This window comes from Podarcis tiliguerta, assembly GCF_965153285.1.
Source record: "Podarcis tiliguerta genome assembly, chromosome: Z".
NCBI classification, from domain to species: Eukaryota; Metazoa; Chordata; class Lepidosauria; order Squamata; family Lacertidae; genus Podarcis; species Podarcis tiliguerta.
In genome coordinates this window covers 28,049,027-28,074,022 of record NC_139553.1, presented here as the reverse complement: position 1 = coordinate 28,074,022, position 24,996 = coordinate 28,049,027, and the positions used below count along the sequence as shown (strand labels likewise).

At 42.8% G+C, this 24,996-nt stretch overlaps 1 protein-coding gene across 2 annotated transcripts; it reads right to left on the bottom strand.

Moving 5' to 3' along the window:
* Positions 1-276: 276 nt before the first annotated feature.
* GPR174 (G protein-coupled receptor 174) lies at positions 277-11,506 on the bottom strand. 2 transcript variants are annotated; one of them, XM_083422787.1, is made up of 2 exons: positions 10,522-11,494; positions 277-3,773 (listed from the first exon to the last, which is right to left on the bottom strand). In XM_083422787.1, exon 2 carries the CDS (start codon positions 3,213-3,215, stop codon positions 2,196-2,198), a length of 1,020 nt encoding a protein of 339 aa, XP_083278913.1. In that variant the 5' UTR covers positions 3,216-3,773; positions 10,522-11,494; the 3' UTR covers positions 277-2,195. The 2 variants fall into 2 exon arrangements, 1 of the variants encoding a protein (XP_083278913.1); XR_014507075.1 differs by lacking the exon at positions 277-3,773 and adding an exon at positions 9,629-9,896 and having other exon boundaries at positions 10,522-11,506.
* Between the last annotated feature and the right edge of the window lie 13,490 nt (positions 11,507-24,996).

Genomic DNA, 24,996 nt, shown 5'->3' with positions numbered 1-24,996 from the left:
CACTTACCTTTGTACTTTGCAAAAGTTGAAGGTTTCTACATGCACACCCACACACCAAATATCTTTCCATCTTCCTTCCAGGCAAGCAAGAGTTCAAGGAGACATTCCAGGTAGACAAAATTGATCAAGGAGGGCATGGCCTGTGGGAATAGCCCTGAGAGCCAAATTGAGAACCCCGGAGGGCCATATTTGGCCCAAGGCCTAAGGTTCCAGATAGCTTCTCTCTCTCTCTCTCTCTCTCTCTCTCTGTATATTTCACTGAGACTTTACAGCACATTGCAGTACTACACAGATCAGATTTATTACAGTACAAAAAATAGATGCTTTTAAAAAATAAATTACTTCCATCAAACATATTAAATTAACAGTTCACAGTATTTTTCTGCTTGTACAAAAAACAACAACGAAAAACAACCTACCAACCCCTCAAGCAAATATGAAACTTCATTTGGGGAAAGTAGGAAGAGCATATCCCCCTCTCCCAACTGCACCAATGTTCCAGGACATACATGATTATTTTCAGGAACACCTCTCCCTCTAACACAGCCTTTGCCAAGAGGGTCTGGGGTCCTTCAGATGTTTCGGAATCCCCTCCAGCCCCAGCCAGATTCTATAGGCATCTGCTTAGCCACAGTGAGAAGTGTTTGTTGGACTCAGTGGGTTTTTGGCCTGATCGAGAAGGCCTCTTCTTATGTTCTTACATCTGATCCAGCACATGGGACAGCCACAAAGCCGCCCTTGAGAGCTGAGGAATCATTGGCAACTTCGGATGTTGTTGGAACCCAGTTCCCATCAGCCTCAGCCAGCACAGCCAGTGGCCAGGGATGATGGGAGCCGTAGTCCAACAAAACTTGGAGGACTGCAAGCTCCATATCCCATTGTTGTAAACAGTGAAATGGGTCCACATCCTAAATCATGAATACAGATGGCACTAATCTCTAATAAGCATGTTGGTAATCTTGTTGTGTATTATGAGGTACAAAAAGTACCGTAATCGCAAACAACAAAGGCTCTTAACATGATACTGCTGTGTGTACGGATTTACATACATTTTTACCCTGAAATATGTCCCAGAGAACTTAATGGAACTTATAACAACAACAACAACAACAACAACAACAACAACAACAACAACATATTGACTGTTTAGGGCTTTAAAGGTCAGCACCAACACTTTGAATTGTGCTCGGAAACATACTGGGAGCCAATGTAGGTCTTTAAGGACTGGTGCTATATGGTCTCGGTGGCTGCTTCCAGTCACCAGTCTAGCTGCCGCATTCTGGATTAGTTGTGGTTTCTGAGTCACCTTCAAAGGTAGCCCCACATAGAGCACATTGCAGTAGTCCAAGTGGGAGAGAACCAGTGCATGTACCACTGTGGTGAGACAATGCACAAGCAGGTAGGGTCTTAGCTTACGTACCAGGTGGAGCTGTTAGATAGCCATCCTTGACACTGAATTAACCTGTGACTCCATGGATAGCTGTGAGTTTTAAAAGTACTTTGTAACATTCCTCAGCACTGCTTGCCAATGCAGCCAGCTAGTATTTCCTAGTGAATATCAGCAGTTCACTGCTATAGGATGTGAGGGTGGCCACTACCTTAGATGGCTTTTTAAAAAAGATTAAACCAGTTCATGGAGGAGAAATCAGCCAGTGACTATTGGACATAATGGGGTTTAGGGTTGTATCTTATCAAAGTTATGTAAGAATTAGCACTAGAACAATGCTATTTCCTCCTCTCCTCATGTGTACCCTATACCAAACCCAAATCTGCTCTGGAGGGATGGGAGGAAACCAGGAATAGATTAGGGGGCATGCAGGGGGAGAAGAGGTGGATAGGGCTCCATTGCACAAGAATAAATCACTGAGCCAATGAAACGAGCTGCTGAACGCTATGTTGAATACAATCCCATATCTCCTTGCAAGACCCCAAGCACCAGCACTGTGTCACTTCTGGATAAGCAAAAATGTCTATTTAGTCAAATGCTAATGTTCCAGTAGGCAATTAAATACAAGTGTTGGTATAATTTTGAATATTATTTAAAATCAGTAGTATCAGAGGAAGTGCAGGCAAAACACAAAAGTTCCATTGGTCAAAGCATGAAAGCCAACTAGTCCACAGATTGCCAAGGAGACCAGACCATTGCCTTGCCACGCCAGTAGAGTTTTAAGCCCATAGAGTCAGGTTAACCCACTTCAAACAGTATGACTTGGATTTTCTGCCACACACCCAAGTGAGGTCTGCTGCTCTGGGCCATTTGTATTTTCATAGCGTGTGTTATGGAGCTGAATGCTGTCCTGCAAATCTTGCCTTGAAAGCCGTCTTCGGAACTCATCTGTGGTAAAATAATAAATGACAGGGTCTGCACAAGAGTTTAAGCTGGCAAGGCACAAGGCCACCGTGTGGAATATCAAAATCACTTTTCGGGCATAGCAGTCTTTTATCTTGTTGGCTTTCACAAAGTAATCCAACGGGAAGCTGATGTGGTAAGGTGCAAAGCAAATCAGAAAGACCACGGCACAAGTCAGGATCATCTTCAGAGCTTTCCGTTTCTCTCCAAGGTCTTGGGAAACTGAATTTTTTTCTTTTAGAGATAAGATGGTCTTCCACGAACAATAGACGATGATCAGCAGAGGAGTTACAAATCCAACTAGTTCACCAAAGGACATCATTACTATAGAGATGGTACCATCAACAGCCTTCACTGGAAGATCCACAAAGCATTTATTACTAATGTGTGTCTCATTGGAGGTGAGTCGTAGAAGGGGGAAAGGCAGGCAGCCAACACAGACTAGAATCCACCCAGCAATGCAGACGTACACATCGTAGATGCGTTTGCAGTCACTGAACCTGAAGGGATACATGAGGAATAAGAACCGCCTCACACTGATGCAAACCAAGAAGTAGATGCTTGCATACATGTTGACATATTTCAGGTAGAAGCAAAACATGCACAGCTCCTTCCCAAGGTGCCAGCTTTCTGACAGGTAGTAGAAAATCCTCAGCGGCAAAGACAAAACTTGTGCCAAGTCTGCAATCGCAAGGTTGATCATAAAAATCACAGCCCGCTTTGTTTCTTTCATGTACCCATAAAATACCCAGAGGGCTAAAATGTTCCCAATCAGCCCAGGAACCAAGATGATTGTGTACATGACTGCATAGAAACGCTTCGAGAAATCGTTCTCCCCATTGCAATCCGGGCCATCAGCCACCATGGTGCTTTTCAGGAGGGAGCAGAGATGCTGTTGGAAATGTAAGGTAGCCACCTAAAGATTTACCCCCCTTGAAGCCTTGTGAAAAGGAAATGAGGATATAAGGCAACTGGAGAAGCTGCAGATGTGGAATCCATAAATTGTCTGTTTTCTTGGCATTCTCTCCAATGTAAAAAATGTATTCCAGAAATCTTAAGAAGATTCTTTTGGAGGCTTGCTAGGATTTGTTTCTCCAAATCTTAGAGATTTATGTATAGGGCCTTCTTCAGCTTCTTTTATCATATTTATGAGTTGGTCTTTTCATTGGCCATGGCATCCATTGGATTTTGATAGATAGCAAACTCATGTCCATGTCCTTTCTCAAATGACTTTTACATCAAGGGAGAGGGTGGTTTCCCATCTGGATGCACCAAAGCTGTGCATGGTGACGAGTCAGACTGAAGCAAGTATCATCTGAAGTGTTGCAGCTACTGTAATGAAATGATCTTCTATTTGATTTTGAGTGACACCCTCAAAAGGCACCTTGTGGCCGGAGCTCTGCCGCAAATGATAACTCTACAGCTGAAGAAAACACAAAAAATGAATTACTCTATTGCTTGTTTTTTATTTCACTTAATAGTATCTATATATGTAACAACACCTCTAAGCTGTTTCCAAGGAATATTAAAATTATAAATGAAAACAGCTAAAAACAAGTAATTAAAATCAATTTTATAAACAGAACCTGCAGTAAAGAGATTTAAATCAGCATCTACACGGCTGGGAAGCTGTCCTAAAGAAAAATGTTCTAAGCAGGCACTGGAAGGAATGCAGTGAAGGCACCTGCCTGCCTGATGTCAATAGGCAGGGAGTTCCAAAGTGTACGTGCTTTTCTTACAAGTGTGAACACGTACCATGTGGCATCTGTAAAAGTGCCAGTTCTGCCGATTGAAGCAGTTGAGTGGGCACATATGGGGTGAGGTGATTCCCATCCCAAGCCAGTAAGGGCTTTATATACCAATAAAAGCACCTAGAACCTGGCCCAGAAACAAATCAGTAACCAGTGCAGATCTCCAAGCAGAAGTGTCTTACACAGTCAATGCTGAAGTGGTTATCCACTTCCAAGACTACAATGGGGTGGAGGACCTGTGGCCAGTGACCAAGAAGTCACCCTCTCGGTCTCTCTATTCAGCCCATGGTACTCTTCCCACATTCCTTCTCCCCATGCATGCTACACTTTCACCAGCCTCTGCACTCTCCTCAAGTCCCTTTGCCCGGCTGAAATGTGTTATTGTGTTATTGAACTGTGACAGTGCCTTTTGCTTTCATGGATGGAGAGATTTGGAGAGGCAGGGGATTGTTATCTGTTAGTGATTCAAACTGGCTTATAGAAACTTCTAACTGTTGCGTGGCTGGAATGTAGCCAGCTTGACAAACGTAAGAGTCCTATCCAATTGTCCACCCATTTTTGCATTTGGCACCACCCACCAATGGCATGTGGTTCCCTTCATCCAATACAAAGAAGCACCACCAATCAAATGTGCCAACAGCCACACGTTAAGTTAGTGACATGTTGTGCTCATGATACTCATTGCTGAGCTTGGCCAAAGTCTTGTTGGCTTTCATGGGTCTTTCACAGCTCACTTTGTTCCTCAGGACAGATTCAGAAGAACAGGATTTCCTCCCCCCCCCGCCCCCCACAACGTTTATTGACTTTTCGTAAACTCCAGGAACATTTCAAATTAGTATAAGTGAAGGTACGGGATTTGGAGTGATGAAATGAAATACAGCTTACATAAACAGAACTGTGTCTTCCGGACATGGTAATGAAAATTCAGGGAAGCTTTGCCCTCCATTTGATCAATCCTGCACAGCGTAAATACAATCTGGCTGTATTTCTTATTCTGCTTTATTGCACAAGTCAGAATGCATGATATATTGCTGCCTTAACAGCATGGAATGTTTTATAGTCCAGTGCTATTAGTAACAAAATGTATACACTTAACATGGATTTGATAGTGATGGATAAAGCACATTACTTAATGTTAAACCATGTTTTAAAAACAGCCTCTTGTCTCCTGCAACACACAGGCTGCTAAGCAGAAACGAAGTCCAAGATGCCTTGTAGGGCCCTTCACGCCTTGAATACTCCTCATTGTTAAAACAAAAATGAAATCTCCCAGCAAGCTGAAAAGCTATGACATCTGATGGAAAAGGACTGGCTGTTGTGATGATTTTCTATTTACAGGAAAGCACTTTTGTTCATTTGTTGTTGTTGTTAAATTTTTATACTGCCCTTTGTCTTAGGATCACAGTGTAGTTTACAATACATTATGTTAAGAGAACATTCCAATATGTGAGTCTCCACCTGCTATGGTACGTAGTCCATTCTGCCATTACAAGATTTTATGCACCTGTAGACCAGGCCTAAATTCTGTAACCACAGAATGCTGGCAACATCTGGGAACTAGCCCATGAGACAACTGGCCAACCAGACCTGTAGAGATGGACCAGAACTTTGGCACAGATGGGTCAGATTTGATCAGGATGCAGGCCTTTAACATCACCACCTCAGTCAACCCAGAGTTTGGCCCCATAGCTTTGCAGGAGGTGAGTACAGGTGACTCCCCACTTATGTGGGGGTTACATTCCTGGGAACTGCATATAGTGGGGAACACCATCTAATAAGCCAAACTCCTTTGTGGAAGGGGGTGTTGATCAAGGGGAGGGAAGTTAACAGAGTGAGTAGTGGTCACTCCAAAATCCAAATGTGTCCACAGACCTAAAAAAAGATCAGTGGCCCTAAATTTAATCTTTAGCATGTATTTTTAAAAAATTCTATGCCTGTCTATGAGCATATGATGAACATTTTAATGCAAATCTGTGTCCCCTTTTTATTTGTGGGGGCGGCATGTGTCTCCTCTGTTTTGGCACCATGAATGTTCCACCCTGGTTAGGCTGACAGCGCAAGGTCACCCAGTTTGCTTCGTAGCTGAGTGAGGGTTTGAAACCTAGTCTCCCAGGCCCTAGTCCATGGGTAGGCAAACTAAAGCCTGGGGGCCAGATCCGGCCCAATCGCCTTCTAAATCCGGCCCGCGGACAGTCCAGGAACCAGCGTGTTTTTACATGAGTAGAGTGTGTCCTTTTATTTAAAATGCATCTCTGGGTTATTTGTGGGGCATAGGAGTTCGTTCATATTTCCCCCCCAAAATATAGTCCAGCCCACCACAAGGTCTGAGGGACAGTGGACCGGCCCGCTGCTGAAAAAGTTTCCTGACCACTGCTAGTCCATGGGTAGGCAAACTAAGGCCTGGGGGCCAGATCCGGCCCAATCGCCTTCTAAATTTGGCCCGTAGACAGTCCAGGAATCAGCGTGTTTTTACATGAGTGGAATGTGTCCTTGAATTTAAAATGCATCTCTGGGTTATTTGTGGGGCCTGCCTAGTGTTTTTACATGAGTAGAATGTGTGCTTTTATTTAAAATGCATCTCTGGGTTATTTGTGGGGCATAGGAATTGCCCACAAAAGAAGAAATCTTTTTTCTTCTTCAAAATATAGTCTGGCCTCCCACAAGGTCTGAAGGGCAGTGGACCAGCCCCCTGCTGAAAAGGTTTGCTGACCCCTGCCCTAGTCCAATACTCTAACCACTTCAGCACACTGTGAAGCAACCAACCAAAGTAGTAGTACAGTGGTACCTTGGGTTACATACGCTTCAGGTTACAGACTCCACTAACCCAGAAATATTACCTCGGGTTAAGAATTTTGCTTCAGGATGAGAACAGAAATAGTGCTCCAGCGGTGCGGCAGCAGCACAAGGCCCCATTAGCTAAAGTGGTGCTTCAGGTTAAGAACAGTTTCAGGTTAAGAACGGACCTCCGGAACTTAACCTGAGGTACCACTGTAGTAGTAATAATAATAATAATAATAATAATAATAATAATAATTACTTATACCTCGCCCATCTGGCCAGGTCTCCCCAGCTACTCTGGGCAGCTCCCAACAGAATATTAAAAACACGATAAAACATCAAACATTAAAAACTTCCCTAAACAGGGCTGCCTTCAGATATTTCCTAAAGGTCAGGTACAGTGGTACCTCAGGTTAAGAACTTACCGTAATTCATTCTGGAGGACCGTTCTTAACCTGAAACTGCGCCGCTGCTGCGCTATTTCTGTTCTCATCCTGAAGCAAAGTTCTTAACCCGAGGTACTATTTCTGGGTTAGCGGAGTCTGTAACCTGAAGCGTATGTAACCCGAGGTACCACTGTAGTTGTTTATTTCCTTGACATCTGATGGGTTAAGCTCACAAGTGTGAACCATCCCTATGTCTTATGAAGTCTGAGTAACCATCTTCTTACCACTATACTTAACTGGCAGCCTGGAAATTTCAAGCAGTGTTGCCTGAAGTTAAAAATAAATGTGGGCATTTTAGTCTGTGAGACAATGGAAAAACCAGCAATGTGCTATAAAAAGTATGTAAGGGGGATTTTTATTTATGAGTTTCTTTCAAGTTCTACTTCCTGCACCCATTTGCTAAGAGTCTTCTACATAACCTCCCCCTCCTCCACTCTTTGCTTTCTACTTAAGCAGTAGTAGTCAAACCTCCACATATTTGCCACCAGGTATATATAATACCTGACTGTAACGCACATTTTTTGTGTATGCCATCTTGCCAAATGGGTATTGACATTTGCCAGTTAGAGTTTAACAGAAGCAGGGAGATGAGAGCAGTTTGGCCCTTAAAGAAAAAAAGAAAAAGAAAGAAAATAAGACAAACTCATAATTTATAGCTGCTTGTTCCATGAGTCACTAAAGGACGGTGGCTTAATAATTCATGGTTATTTCTCTCTTAACATACAGAGGTGAACCCAAGGTGAAGCCTCCTATGTAGGAACGAAGAGGCTTGAAGAGAGAAATGGGTTGCCTTTAACAAGTGCACTATAAGCGAGAGAGTTTCTTCCAATATGGTGATTCTATGATATCCAGCTTTTAACCAGATTGTTCCTTTATTTTACACAGCACTCTGAAGCCTGTTCCTCATGACGTTTCTGCAAGTTAGAGCATTACTGAGGATGTGCCTGTCTTCATATTACAACTTAAACCTATTTCAAGCTTGCTTAATTGCCATGACTTTACCCCCTAAGGATTGTAGGAACTTGTATTACTGTGAAGGAACTGGGACTAGCTAGAAAAATCGAAGACAATATATTCAGCATTCACACAAAATTATAACTCCTAGAATTCTGGGAATCATAATTTTGTGTAAGTGCTGAATATACGTCATCTTCCCCCTGGATCACAGGTGGCCTATCAGGCACACCAAAATCACATACAAAAATATGTGCAGATGATCTCAAAGCCTGATGCTTATAGAACTTGTGTTTTCTGAATGATTCCTCATATTATCCCACACAATGCCTGGCAGCTTTTGTGAATCCCAACCCCCCCCCCCCAAGAACTGTGATGGGGTATTTAATTTTTTATTTCTATTTTAAAGACCTAGCACAAGAGAGTGCTTTAAACATTTACGGCCCCTGTGAGGCAGCTATAAAGAAAACACAGGAAGATGTCCAATGCTAAGTCAGACCATCTCCCAGCTCTACCTGGAGATGCTGAGATTGAACCTGAGACCTTCTGCATGTAAAGCAGATGCTCTACTGTTCAGCTACTCTTAGGAGACATAGGAACCAGGAAACTGCCTTATAGAAAGTCTAACTCAGTATTGCCAACACTGACTGACTGCTGTTCCCCAGGGCTTCAGGGTCCTTTTCAAATACTACCCGGAGCTTTCAGGGATTGAGCCTAGGACCTTCTGCATGGAAAGCAACTGTTTTATCAGTGAGCTTCATTGAGCTTTGGCCCTTCTCAGTGGCAGTGCTCCACACAGCAGAGGGCACATGGAAAAGTCTCTCTTTGCAACTGCTGAAATGCACACTGTTACCTTCAGGCTGGTAGTACACAGCCACAGTGACTACTGACACTGATGCAGAACTGAGGCTTGAGTGTGGTCTGGTATAGTGCTTAGATCAGCGAAGCCCAGTTTAGGAACATAGGAAGCTGTTTAAGTCTCCATTGATCCATCTAGCTCAGTGCTGTTGACATTGGCTGGAAGTGGCTCCCCAAGGTTTCAGACAGGAGACACTCCCAGCCATACTTGGGAGATGCTGGGGATTGAATTTGGGGCATCACATATGAAAAAAAGAAGCAGCTCAAAGGCCCTTCTTCACATATCCCTACTCAGTCATGAAGTTCACTGAAGCATTTTAGGTAAGTTACTACCTCTGTGCCTAACACACCACACAGGGCCACTATGGTAATAAAAATCAGGTGGGTGGGTGAACTGCTTTGAGTTCCCTGGAGGAAAGATAGGCTATAAATGTAACTGGTGAGCACATGAGGCGATATAAGGACCTTTTACACATCATGACTGCCACATGGATGCTTTCATGCAGCCACTGTCAGCCTCATGTCCTGCAGATTATTTTCTTTATTTTACAACATTATGCTTAATTGTAATCGAACTTCAAATTGGTTTACAGAGCTGGGGTTGATCGAAACAATAGTCCAAAACATTTACAGAGTACCACTTTAATGGACATGTGGGTCTCAATTGTGATCTCTGTGTGGAGGCTATGGTCTAAAGTTGTTGCCGAAATGTTGTGTGCCCCTCTTTTCTTTTTATACATGGTTTCACTTCATTCAGAGCTGCTGTAGGAACAAAGGTAGCAATAATATTGCATCTAAAGCAGGCTGAGATCAAGGGTGGAAGCAGAAAATTCTAGCCAGGACAATAAAATAAAATGATTATCATAATTCTACATTCTTCCAAATGGGTAGGTTCTTTTCTAAGGGCAAATTGCTTTACTAAGTATCAGAAATCACTAAATTGGTATTGAAAAATCATAATATTGATGGAATTAAAACAGACAGTGTGGGTTTGATAATACAACTTTTCTAATCTTCACGTCAAGATTAATCTGCTTTTGATCTCTCAGTACTTATCTGTTTATGTCATTTTGAAAATTCCTCTTGTTTTGCTAATATGTAAAATTCCTTTTTAAAAGGGACAACATTTAACACTCAGTTTTCGCTTTCTAAAGACTGTACACCTGCAGACATTGGAGCATGCTGTATATATAATCCATTCCTCTACCCATTCATTCCATTTGCAAATATTTTAAATAAAAACCAATAAACATTTTCTTTCATCTCCAGCGCAAAAGTTCTATAACAACTAACTTACAGTTAAGATCAAATTCATTGTCAACTTCTTATGAGAAAAGATCAGCAGCTAGTTAACTAAAAACAATAGAAAGAATGAGAATCCTACCGTTGCAAATTACCTCCTAACTTCAGATGAATTCTGCAAGTGCCTGATACTGTATACAAGTCACCCGACAAAGAAGGTTGCCGCCACTTTCTGGCCTCCAGCTTAATATAGAAAACAAAACTGGAAGTATGCAAGGCGTTCAAAGAGCATTTGATTGAACAGAAGCCCCGGTATAACTCGCAACGTGCTTCCGAAAGGCATTTGCAAACATCGTGCAGTCAGCACATGGCGCATTGACTTTTTCCAGTAGGCAGCACACCTTGTGATTGATGTTGGGAGAAGGCTATTTCAGCAGAGAGCATCAAGCAGCATTTGAACAACCTTTGCCGTTCAGCTCATTCCTCACGGTGGAGGTGGAAAGTTACTGTTTCTATATATAGATTGGTGCTTTTCTTCTCAATTGTATTTTGAGTGGTCCTGAGTCAGGGCTGGTTTTGTGGTAGCAAACGGTGTCATTTTTTGTTTTTAATCTGTGCAGTTTGGTATGCCAGAAAGATAAGTAGATACACCCCATAGCAAGTGGGTACCTTTTACCCACAGTAGCATGTGGTAAGCATTTGAAAACAAAGCACTGACTAGCAGCTATGCCAGTTACACCTGTGTCTTCACATTCAGTTGAATGAGCATAGAAATTTGCCTTATACCAAAAACAGATCATTGGTCTATTTAGCTTAGTATTATCTACACTGACTGGCAGCTGCTCTAAGGCATTTCAGAAAGACCTACTCCAGGTAGGTCTTTCTCAGCCCTACCTGGAGATGCTAGGGATGGAACCTGTGACCTTCTGCATGCAAAGCATATGCTCTACTACAGAGCTATAACTTTTTGCATATAAAGTGATGAAATGCTGTCATAGTTGAATTTCTGATGGGCCAAAGTATTAACTCCAGCCAAATTTTGTTGGGTTTCTTTGGGGGGAAGTGGGGGACACCAACCAAAATTGGGGAATTCTAGTGTTTTGTTGTCATCTTACCTTATTTCATAAAATACCTGTCTGCATATGTGCCACAACAGAATACAGCCCTAAAGATCATAAAGGTCCTTACGCAAATTATTCTGTGCTTTTGCTTCACTGTGATCATGGTATATAGTGCGTTTCCTGTGTTCCCAATTTCAGCACTTGCTGCCCCTCCTCCCAGGTTACCCACCTCATACATCCCCTCACCTGCATAGGATTATCATACCACCATGTATGTATTCGGGGACATAATTTTTAATGTGTTTTCCCCCCACAACGCTGGAAGGGCCTCGAAGACAAGAGACTGCATACATACTTGAGGTTTGCCCCCTCTCCCTACTGTCTCTTTTGGTTCTTCTTTTTCTTTTTGAAGAAAACTCTAGCACTTGGAGACTTAGTTAAACAGGAAAAATGTTTTATTTTCACAACAAAATTGGTAAAACAAAAGATGTGTCTGGAGATGGAATTCTTTCAAGAAACAGGTGTGCATGTGTGTGACACTAAATGCTGTCTTTTAATATATCCCCCAGCTCAGAGACTTCTTTCTCTGACTGTAGATCTTTCCTCAGGGTGAATTGCACACCTAGCTATCCTGCTATCCTGCTATCCAGTTGAACGCCAGGAACTCAAACTCCTTTTTCTTTTCCCCTCCCAAAGTGCTGTCTCCCACCCTGGCTAGCTGTACCTGCAGCCAAGCAGAATGAGCCTATAGCTCAGCACTCTGTCAGCTACACCACTCTGGTGGAATTCCGTGGCACTGCACCACAAGCTCTGGTCTACCTGGTTCGTTTGGGGTGCTTGTGCAGAGATGTGCTTTAAATGTATGGTGTGTACATACAGGCTCAGTTTTACCAAATTTTTCTCCCAGGATAAACTGCCCAGGGAGTGAGTGTTTCAAAGATGGGTCTTCAGAAACCTGTCTTATTCCTGCATCCATTCCAGCATACCATTATTGATTTTTAATTGTATTTTTATTGCTTCTTTTATTTCTTATGTTGCCTTTTTATTGCATCACAATTTGAATTCTCTGGAGTTCAGATTGTAATACCGTACAATAAAATATCTAGCATAATGATTTGCAGCTGCTACGAATCAGGCAAAAAAATCATTAAGTGACCCTCTAAGACCCCTGGCAATTTTGAAGTTCTTATTGCCAAGTTCTTTATTCATAGAGAATAAAGAACCACTGCTTTAAACTTCAAGCTAACTTCTGTATCTAAACAGCTCATCACCATGAGAAAATGCTAAAGAGTCTTGTCTGCCTGCCCTGGAATCCAACCACGGCCCTACCTTCTCTGCCTCTGGCCCTTAAGTCTACCTGAACTAAAATTGTAAATGAGCCTGACACCAAGTCACCCTTAAAAGAGCTCACACCAGCCAACATTGTTAATTCATGTAATTCTCAACCCTTGGTGTTAGGTTAAGCTGTGCAGTGCTCTTCATAGTAGTGGAAAAATTTGAACCTGGGTTTCTTCTCACGTCCATACTCGGTCACTAGCTCTCTAATGATATACTCTGTACCAGGGATGAAACAAAAAATAATCAAATTAATATGGCTGAGTTTTGACTGGAAAGGAAAGGATTTCCCCCCATTCTACAGTGAGGAGGGGTCTTGGGATAGTTTAGAAATTTTATGCTTCCTCTTTTGAGGGCAGTAAGCAGCTGGCTCTCATTATAGTGATCAACCTGGATAGAAGATTTATGTCTTTTCAAAGCTCAAATTCAACCATTTTGCACTGTGATGAAGCCACCTCTTTCTTTTTTGTCAACCAAAATCTTCATTTTTATTCTTGGCCTCTTTCCCTGCCAGACAAATCTTGCCAATGTTTTCTGCCACTCTTTAAATTGTTTTGATCCTTTAATCACTGGAATTGTTTGGAACAAGAATAACATTCTAGGTAAAACATTTATTTTAATCACTGATATTCTCCCTAAAAAGGATAGTCTCAGTCTGTCCCATATTTCTAGATCTTTCTTAATATCTCTCCATGTGATTTCATAGTTGTCTTTATACAGGTTTATGTTTTTTGCTGTCAACCATATTCCTAGATATTTGACTTTCTTGACCACTATAATACCACTCTCTTGTTGCAGTTCTTCTATCTCTTCTTCTTCTATCTCCTCTTTACTTATGTTTTTGACTAACATTTTAGTTTTGTTCTTATTGAGTTTGAACCCTGCTACTTTGCTGAATTCTTCTATTCTTTGTAAAGCTTCTTGTATACTTCTCTTTGGATCTTCTAGGGTTAAGACTATATTGTCCGCAAATGCTTTTATTTTAAATTCTTTGTATCCAACCTTGATACCTTTCACCTTTGAGGCTTCTCTCAATGTCTTATTAAGAACCTCCAGTACAGATATAAACAACAGGGGTGATAGAGGACCCCCCCTGTCTGGTCCCCTTAGAGATATCAAAAGTTTCCGATACGTTGTTGTTTATGATGAGTTTGGCTGTTTGATTTTGATATATGGCTTCTATACCCTTTATGAACCCCTCTCCAATTCCCATTGTTTTAAAATTCTCTTTCATAAATCTCCAGAAGACATTATCAAACGCTTTCTCCGCGTCAATGAAAATCAAAGCCGCTTGTTTATCAATTCTACTTTCTAAATATTCAATAATATCTACTACAATACCTGATGATACCTTCAGGCACAAACATTCCATGTAGTCTTGCCCCAGTAAGGTCCCAGTTAAGAATGTCCTACTGGATATTTGTAGCATCGCTGCCCTTATGATACCATCACACATCACCCCAATCTCTGAGAGGTGAGAGATTCCAGGGTGCTTACCTAGGGTTCAGTTTCCTTAGCATGCGGGACAGCAGAGACTGTGGTGTCTTTAGGATACAGTCGTATCTTGGAAGCCAAACAGAATCTGTTCCAAAAGTCCATTTGACTTCCAAAATGTTCAGAAATCAAGGTGCAGTTCCGATTGGCTAGAGGAAGCTCCTGCAGCCAATTGGAAGTTGTGCTGGGCGTTCGGGTTCGAAATAACATTTGCAAACCGGAACACTCTCTTCCAGGTTTGCAGCGTTCGGGAGCCAAAATGTTCAACTCGCAAGGCGATCGTCAACCAAGGTACGACTGTATATTGTTTATTGACACATATATACAACCTGAGCCTATAATGGAGGGGCTCACAGCATCAGCACCACAAAAGTCCTCGTTAGTATAGTGGTAAGTATCCCCGCGTGTCACGCGGGAGACCGGGGTTTGATTCCCCAATGGGGAGAAGCGCACATTTGTGTAATCTCACTGTATACAAGTTGTACAAGTGACAATAAAGTATTTCAAAAGGGTCTTGCTTCTCCCATAGACGCAGTCTTGGAATCTTGTCTCTTTCTCTCTAGTTGCTTCCTGCTTCCAGCTCACACAACACCTCTCTCCTTTTGTGTTTCTCACCACCAGCCAGGTGAGGGTCCACCCATTTGCCCTCTGGCACAGAGCAACCTCTTTTGTTATACTAAGTACTTAGGGCCATTAATTCACCAAGAAAGATGCCCAGCTATTTCAGTAATGGAATGCTCCATGCGATTGCTGGAGCCAGGACCTCAGAAATTAGAAGGGACTCAGGCAACAAATAGATCAGCCTACCAAACTCACAACAACAACCAGCCCCGTAAGGGGCATCTGCATATTCCTGCATTGCAGTGGGTTGGACTAGATGATCATCAGGGTCCCTTCTGTGGGATGAAAGCACCCAAGTAAATGGTTAATGCTCACAAGAGCTCTGTGATGTTTCCTATCTGAGGCAGTTATTACAGTTGGTACGTCAGTGGCAGTTATGATCAGTCTTAACAGTTAGAGCAGCAGCTATGTTTTGTTGTGCTGCTGCTGTCTGCCTCAGAGTACTAGTCTGTAGCAGTTTTGTCTTAGGTACGAATCTATGTAAGATATATTAGCAACGTAAGGTAAAGGACCCCTGGATGGTTAAGTCCAGTCGAATTTGACTATGGGGTGTGGCACTCATCTCCACTTTCAGGCCGAGGGAACCAGCGTTTGTCCACAGACAGCTTTCTGGGTCATGTGGCCAGCATGACTAAACAGCTTCTTGCAGGACACTGTGACAGAAGCCAAAGCGCATAGAAACATCATTTACCTTCCTCCCAGTGGCGTAGCGTGGGGGGTGCAGGGGGGGCGGCCACACCGGGCGCAACATCGGGGGGGGGGGTGTGCTCGCACTAGCAGCTCTCTGCCCCTACCTGGCTCACTCAGGGTTAGGGGGCACAAATTACTTGCCTTGCCCGGGTGCTGACAACCCACGCTACGCCACTGCTTCCTCCCACAGCAGTACCTATTTATTTACTTGCACAGGTATGCTTTCCAACTGCTAGGTTGGCAGGAGGTTGGGACAGTAACACCAACCTGAATTTATATTTTTACTTGCAAATTGCAAGCACACTAAGTAAAAGTCACATTATTTTAACTTTAAAAGAGAGTGACTTACATTGTTCTTATAGAAGGTAAAAGGGAACTAATTAAAGAGTTAAATGACTAGGGCTCTCTTCCGCATAACTCTTTAAATGGAAACTAGAGTTTAATTCCCACACCTTCCAAATCTACAGTTCTATAATTCTATAACATCTTCATAACATGACTTTCCAGGAAAGGGGCCTCCTTAAATATTAGAAACATTTATGAAAATTCTGGGGACAGTAGTTGTGGAGTCTGTGACGCGTGTCTTTGGTAGGGGGAGGAGAAATGGGCATCTTCGATAAGGGTTTGGGGTTCTTGAGGAAACTAGACTGTTTGATTCACTTTTACAGCCATAAGAAACGGGCCTGACTGCCCATTAAAAACAGCTCCCTCCCCATTTGTTATTCCCAGCAATTGGAATTCAGTGGTGCTGCGGCTCTCATACTGGAGGGTATACTGTATAGCCATCATGATATAGCCCTTGATATCTTTCTTGACATCATTAATACCCCATTAACTTTCGCAATCCCCTTTTAAAGCCCTAGCTAGCATGGCCAACGGTCACAGGTAATGATATTTCCAGTCCAACATCATTGTGCACAGGTTGTTGTCTACACTTTTTACCTACTAATAGTAAACTTGCTCTCTGAGTGTGGATGCATATGTAGCCATCTTTACACAAGAGCAGGTATCAGTAGGGATGGGAAAACCCCAAGGCTTGCCGAAGTACATATGTATGTATGTATGTATGTATGTATGGGTGCTAAAGGTGTAATAACAGCTCAATGAGCATGGAATGCTGACTGATGTAAAGGGGGGAACTAAAAAACTAAGAGGGAAGGTAATGGATTGGAGTATTCTGATAAGGGTGCATGGTTGGCAGGCCTTCCTCACTGCAGCACTGGGCAGGATTCACCTACTCTACTCCATAAATTAAAGCCTGCTCAAGAACTTCCTCCTGAACAAATGGGGTTTCCCCTCCTCTCCCCCCCCCACCCCATTACACAATTGGCCCTGTGTGGCTCAGGAAAACCTCCCCCGCGCCAGCACAGTGTGCAGAGGAAGGAGAGAGATAATCATTCTGCCTGGCAAGATTAAATGCTTGCACAAACAAGGGGATGTTGAATTCCTTCCCTGGTTGGAAGATCTCACTTAATTCTGCTTTAAAAAACCCACAGAGTCTAGGAGAGGAGGTACAAATGCTGCTGTTTTGAGATGACCTAAGAGATTGTGGGTGGAGGGGAGAGATATATTCGAGGAGCTATGCTTGCAAGTAACATAATGGCTCTTTCTCATCCTTTGTGGTTTGTGCCTGCTGATTACTTAATACACCTTAATCAGAGTCTTGAGACTGAAGGAACTGGGGCTTTTAACATCTTGGCATGTCTGACAATCCTGCTTATTCCTGCTGGCCTTTGAAAGGCCTTCTTTCTACATACAAACACTAAAAGCCTGCTTTTACTCCCTCTTTCCAAATTGCTTTAAATTGCTGGTGGTGTTATGAGTTTTTTGGGGGGAGGGAAGGCTGAATGCCTGGGCTTGACTGAGGCTAGATTGGGGCTCTCCCTCCTGCTTTTCTAACTTACCTGGGGTGTGTTGTGCTATATCCTGACCCAAATCTCAAGGCCCCAGAAAGCTAGTGCTTCTTCTCCATCAGGAAGGTGGTCTTCTATCTGTCCCTTGGAGGTGTCTCTTTCGCAAGCTTTCACCTCCCTCCTCCCATAAGAATACAACAAAAGGAGCTAAGGATCAGCTTGATCAGGCCACGGGAGGGGCATCTAGTTCAGCCTCCTTTTCTGACAGTGGCTGACAAGCAGAATTGGAGCTTCTTCCTCTTCTTCTTTGGCAATCACTTGTAGCCAGGTCTTCCATGAACATGATCTTAACAGTGAGTCCGTTAGTGACTGTGGAGGCCAATTCTGGATGCACACATCCTTCCACCATGGGGACATAGGTTTCCAGGCAGCAGCTGATTGATGTGAGGGTTTGCCAAACGTGTCTTCTAGCTCCTTTAGCTAATTTATCCCTTTTGTCCTGAGTTCAAGAGTCTTCAAAGTCCATGACACCTTTAGTAAAGGCTGTTCTCCAATTGGAGCGTTTGCAGGCCAGTGTTTCCTAGTTGTCAGTGTTTATACTACATTTTAAAAGATTTGCCTTGAGACAGTCTTTAAGTCTCTTTTGTTGACCACCAGCATTTCCATTTTTAAGTTCGGAATAGAGTAGTTGCTTTGGGAGGCGATAATCAGGCATCCGAACAACATGACCAGTCCAACGAAGTTGATGTTGTAGAATCATTGCTTCAATACTGGTGATCTTTGCTTCTTCCAGTACACTGGTATTAGTTCACCTGTCTTCCCAAGTGTAAAATTTTTGGGAGACATCATTGATGGAATCTTTCAAGGAGCTGTAGATAGTGTTTATTAGTGGTCCATGTTTCACACACCTACAGTAAGGTTGGTAGTACAATAGCTTTGTAAACAAGCATTTTGGTTTCCCTGTGAATGTCCCGGTTCTCAAACACTCTGCACTTTAATCAGGAGAAAGCTGCACTCGCAGAGCTCAGGCGATGCTGGATTTTGGCATCTATGTCAGCCCTTGTGGAAAGATAACTGCCCAGGTAGAAGTGATTGGCACTTTTCAATGTAACACCATTGAATTGGATTTGTGGCACTGCAGAGGGGTTGTTTTGTGTTTGTTGGTGCGGCACTTTGGTTTTTTGGATGTTGAATGATAGCCCATTCTTTTCGTAAACTTCTGCAAAGATAGTTTACACACACTGAGTGTGCACACACTATGTTGTCATCAGCATACTGAAGCTCTATGATGGAAGTTATGGTAACCTTACTCTTTGCTTTCAGCCTACTCAGATTAAAGAGCTTTCCATCTGTTTGATATATGATTTCTACTCTGGTGGAGAGTTTCCCTTCGACAAAGTGTAGGATCATGGCAATGAAAATAATAAATCGATTTTAACACCTGTTGGAGCACAACAGCACCAGCCCTCTCCCCACCTGCAGTTGTCTTGAACAGGTGTTATTCAGAGGTATTTTGCTGCTTCTGACCCAAGAGGGGGAAACCTCTCTCCTGGGCTTTGTCTGACTTTCTGCCCCCCACCTCTCCTTCCCAGGAAGCCAAGAGCAGCCCTCAGAGACACCTGAAATGTACCCTTTTTGCAGAGAGACTGTGGCTGATACAGCGCCCTCAACTGCTGGAGAAGATTATCAAACACACTATCTATCATCTATCTATCTATCATCTATCTATCTATCATCTATCTATCTATCTATCTATCTATCTATCTATCTATCTATCATCTATCATCTATCATCTATCATCTATCATCTATCATCTATCATCTATCATCTATCATCTATCATCTATCATCTATCATCTATCATCTATCATATATCTATCATCTATCTATTATCTGTGCATCTGGGTAGGAACATAAGAAGAAGCTGCTGGATGAGGCCAATGGCTCATCTAGTCCAGTATCCTGTTCTCACAGTGTCCAAAGAGAAGTCTGTGAGGAAAGTGGAGCTGGGCTGCACGTGTTAGGGAGCTGAATTTCTATTACTTAAAGGTTGTGATGCTTTGTAACTGAATTGTCTAAATGTTGCGATATTGTGAGATGCGTTGGTGAGGGCGGCTTCCTATGGAAAGTCAGCACAGAAATGATGATGGGGATGATGACACAGTGTGTGTGTGTGTGTGCGTGCGTGCGTGCGTGCGTGTGTGTGTAAACTCACCCACCCATTGCCATTAGCACCTTGCACCTGTAGGGAACAAGTCTTTCTTCTTCAAGAGTCAGCTTTCATATTCAAAAACAAGGGTCGCTTTGCATTCATTACTGCTGCTGCCAAATGGTATATTGGGTGCCATTTTGTTTGGAAATGCATTGTGGTTTCTGTTTTGTGTCGCCTGTGGGGCTTGTAGCCGGGGCTGCTACAACAAATAGCTGTGTAAGCCTTTGGGAGGCAGAGACCTGAGAGGGCATCAGAAGAGGGAGGGAAGGAAAGAGGGACAGAGGCCAGTGTTGCCCGCGGCACCCCTCAGCATCATTCAAGGCACCCCAGGGTGCCAGGCACACTACTAGTTGAAAACCACTGCAATAGAATGTTAAGAGATACATTGCAGCAAGGCTCACAGCAGGTAGTGGTTTCTATTGCTTATAAAAACTGAACACTTTAACTTTACTGTTAAACAAATTAAGCTTGTATTTCTCAACGAAGCCTTGTATAACACCATTTGCTATTGTACAAATCATGTTTTTTGAACTTGTATAAGTCATTTGTGCCCAATGCATTATGAGAAAACTAATATTGGCCATGATTCCCCAAGCATGATTCGGAAACACCTGAAGGGTTTTTCTTAGATGCTTTGGGCACAAACCAGTATATGTATTGATAAAGTCTCACAAATAACCCCACAAAAATTGCAAGCCTACCTGCTTGTCTGCATGTGGCAGTATAAGTAACATCAACAGCCAGAGAAAATAAAGAACTAGCCTTGATGTTGCTGGTAAACTGCTGATAACAATAATTACTATTTAGAATGTTTAGTAGAACAGGTTTTTGAAACTGTATATGTTAAGCATGGTTGAGGAATAATATTGGATTAGAATGGTTTGGTTTTGTAATGCATATTAATAAGAAAATGAATAGTATAATGCTGTCATCTCACTCTGTTGCTTTGTGGAACTTATAGGTGGTTTGGTTTGGGGTTGTTTTTTCTTCTTCTGTAGTAACACTAAGAATAACAACAACATTTGTTATCTTTCTACTGCATTTTGTAGATTATTTTCTTGTGTGACATCTGCTGTGCCTATTGGTCTCTGAGTTTTATCTATGCTTTAAATAATTTTCAGAATTCTATTTATGTTTCCAGTTCATTTCTTTGCCTGTTTCCATGAAATACACACATACACACAAAGCATGCATGGGACTGCACCCCTCATATGGCAGGATTGTTTCACTTCTCTTTCCTAAGGAATATTTGGCTGCAACCTTAATGCTCTTTGGAATAAGTCCCATTAAACACAGTGAGCTTGCTCCATCCAAAAGGCTTCTCTGAAAGTTTTTTGGTCTAGTGATTTCATTTGCCCTTTGAGACATTTTCAGGGGGAGGGGGGCTATTCCTCAGTGTCAGAGCACCTGCTTTGCATGCAGAAGGTACCAGGTTCAACTTTTGGCTTCTCCACTTTGTTTTCTTTAAAAAAAAGCAGGAAGGAGGTGATAGAGAAAACCTCTGCCTGAGAATCTTAGTGAGATGCTGCCAAGCAGAGGGTTGAGAACCAAGCTAGATGCTCATATAACCTGCAGTATCTTCATCTAAAGCAGCCTTTTTGTTCTCATCTGAGGTATCTACCTAGATTCCTTTTCACAAATATCGGAATATTGGAACAGAGTAGTTCACTAACCTTAGTTGTCTAAAAGATCTTGTCCAGTTCTCTGCGTGGGGGTCAGCATAAGCCCGCAGCCAGTGCCGTTGTTGCTGTTCTTATCTTAACTCAGAGCCAAAGAGCATCCTTTTCAAGATGTCACGTGGTGCTTTTATTCATTCCGGAGAACAGAAGCAAACCACATGAGGATGATGGAGAGAGAGCAGCATCAAGTTGAGTGATCACGTTTGAAACTATCTTGTTACAGGCCCAGCAGTTAGCCTGATTCGGGTTCTCTGTAAATGAAGTGAGCAGACGGCAGACAGTGGCTCAACATTAGCTGACTCCACTTTGATTAACAGATTCCATTACTGCAGATATGGAATCTGAGGACACATGCTATTGAATGTCTAGAGATGCTGCTGCGTTCATCTTCCCATTTTGCTTAGCCTGCCTCAAACACAGGTTGCACATTGATCTTCCAGGTATGGAGACCTATTTCTGTTCAGCCCACTCGTGGCCATTGTGCTCTCCAGTCAATAAGCATCAAGCTGGTCAGTTGGATACCCCAGGCAGGCAGATGGTATAGCCTCAAAGTTGGGCCCAGCCCAAGCCACCACAAATCACACTGCCCTAAATGCTCTGTGTCTTCCTTCTCCCTAACACCACACCATGGGCAAATAAATATTATTGCCAGAGTGCATGGATCTGAGGACAAGGCACTTTCCTCCAGAGCAGATTTCAGAAAGATTTTTTAGGAACTTATTGTGGGATATGTGAGGGTTGGACAAGACAAAGTTATTATTCTAATTCTTGTTACATTTATTTATTACCCGCCCTTCATCCTAAAGTCCCAGTTAAACCTGCTGGCCAGGCCTCACCTAGCACATCATTGGAGCATGCTCCCTGGAGGGATGGCTTTATTTATTCCCTAGGAAAATTGTAGATCCCTCTTATGTACTGAGTTGAATAGGATCCAAAATGCTCCAGTCTGATTGGTCCTAGAACAATAGGATTCAGAATGCAGCAGTCTGATTGGTCCACAGGAGCCACCCAATCCACCTGCAGGTGGAAGTGAATCCGCAACCTGATTGGCCTACATGAGAATCCCAGAATTAGCCAATCACATGGGGCCCATTGTGTAAATAACGTATATAAAGCAGACATTCTGGGGGAACTTCCATTCCTCCTCACCACTATGAGCTGAATTAAGAGCATGAAATCCACTCTTGACTTTATTTTGATCCCAAATATTTCAATCCCAAAAGCTAGCAGGTCACACTCAGCCCCCCCTGTGTGTGTGTGTGTGTGAAAGAGAGAGGGATCTCCTCACCCTACTTAGGGTGGAAAAGCTTCACCAATGGACACTGATTCGCATTAAAAATGCAGGTGCTAATTGATATATATACTGTAGATGTAAATTAAGAAATAATTGCTATAATTTAAAGAGAAATCCAATGATTTCAACCTAGTGGGGAAGACTGAGGACTTGTGAGCCTGTTTAGTATGCTGATCAGGTGTTCAGGGTTGATGAGGAACTTCAAGGCCTCTGCTCTTGATGTTTAAACTTGCGGCTCTTGATGTTTAAACTGGACTATTACCAGGCAGTCCTTGAGAAAGTGGTGGCTGGTGCCCACTGGTAGGGCAGAAAGCAGGAAGACCAATACCTGGAGGAGCCGGAGTCAATGGCAGGAGGAGTCAACTGATGCTAGCCCCCCCCCATCCTCTTCCCTATTGGGTTCTTCAGTTCCAACACTTAGAGTAAGTAAGAGGAGGAAGGTGAGAGCTGGTGCCGCCACTGGACCAATGTAAGAAAAAAAGGAGGCAGGTGGGGTCTGATTGCAGATAGAACAAGGTATTGTGAATGTAATGACCAAAATCTGCACTTTATCTTTTGAGGTGTGTATGCTTACATGTAATTTTCACTTAATTGCATAGTTTTTGGTTTTCAACTTTGTTTTTGTATGTCGTCAAATTCATAGAAATAAGTTTTTCTGCATCAGCTGAAAATGGTATCTATATTGATATTATTATGAATATAAGAGGCTGAAAAAGTAATCTACTTTCCCCTCATGGGCTGCAACCTATCACCAAATCCAGAATTAGCATAATCAATGAGGACGTTGTGGCATTCGTATGGAGCCCCCGGTTGTCTCACGGACTATTGACCACTAATCCGCTGCCACCAACCAGGTCCTCCCTGGTAAAATTACTTCAGTCTCTGTCAGCTGCTCAATTAATAAAGAAGAGTGTATTTTATTTCAGACACAAACAAAACTTCTACCGCTTTCCAAACATTGTTGCTCTTTACTTTCTTAGTCTTATTTTCCTCTCACTATCTCTTCTACCTCCCCCACACTCATGAACCCACTGCCCTAACTATCTCTCTATTACCAACTGCCTTTCCCAACCAGCCAACCCACTCAAACCAACCAACTACCCACCAACAACTCCCAACCAACTCCTCCCAGAACTCCTCACAGACCCACCCCCCTGTCTGTGCAACCTAGTTAACTATTTCCGCTCCAGCACTCTCTCATATATGTTAACATCACAGATGCTACTCACCCCTCTCCTATTCCCTAAACCCTCTCACTAGTTGGTTAGAACATGGTGCTGAAAATGTCAAGGTTGCAGGGTCAATCCCCATATGGGACAGCTGCATATTCCTGCATTGCATCGAGTTGGACACGATGATCCTCAGAGTCCCTTCCAACTCTATCCAACTTCAAATATCTCAAGGGCTGCCACATGGAAGATGGAGCAGGCTTGTTTTCTCCTGCTCTGGAGAGTATGACCTGAACCAATAGATTCAAGTTACAAGAAAGGAGATTCTGACTCAACATCGAGAAGAACTTTCTGACAAATGCATTTCCCCAGAATTGGAACGGCTTATTCTGCCCTATCATCTGTAATGAATTATTTTATGTGATTTCTTTTGAACTGTTGATGATTGCTCTCAAGGGCTATTAGAGGTTCATTTGGCTAATAAGTGTAATTCTATTTGCATCTACTCCGAAGTAAAGCACATTGTTCTCAATGGCGCCTGCTCCCAAATAAGTGAGTATTGGATTACAGCCTAAGATGTTTTGATTAGAGGTGTGTCAAACGTTCCAGCTGAAATCTCTTTGGGCAATATAGTGGAGTCTCGGACTGATGAAAAGGGGAGGGTGCGGAAAGAAAGATGACATGGGTTTCTGTGGTCCAGATAAATTATTCCAGATTTTGAGTGCTGTTGTGCTCCACTCTGCTTTCTGGCTTCCCATGGGGAACTGGTTTGCCACAGGAACACAGGAAGCTGTCTTATACCGAGTTAGACCATTGGCCTATCTAGCTCAGTCTTGTTTACACTGACTGGCAGTGGTTCTCCTGGATTTCAGACAGAAGTCTTTCTTATCCCTACTTGGAGATGCCAGAGATTGAAGTTGGGACCTTCTGCATGCAACCACTGAGCTCTGCCCTGTCCCAAAGAGTTCTCACCTTTCACCTGATGTACAGTAGTAGGGCTCTACTCGTGTTCCCTTCTTGTCCACTCGGAGGCCATTCTTTCCATTGTGTGGAAAGATTCTGCGGATCATCTCAGGTCCTGATCCAAGCCTCCAATGAAGAAACAGACCTCCCAGAGCGAGGAGAAATCTTGGAAACAGATGGAGCCCCCAACTCAGGCATTTACCTGAAATATCTTAATATCCAGGGAGAAATCTTACATTTCCTGGTG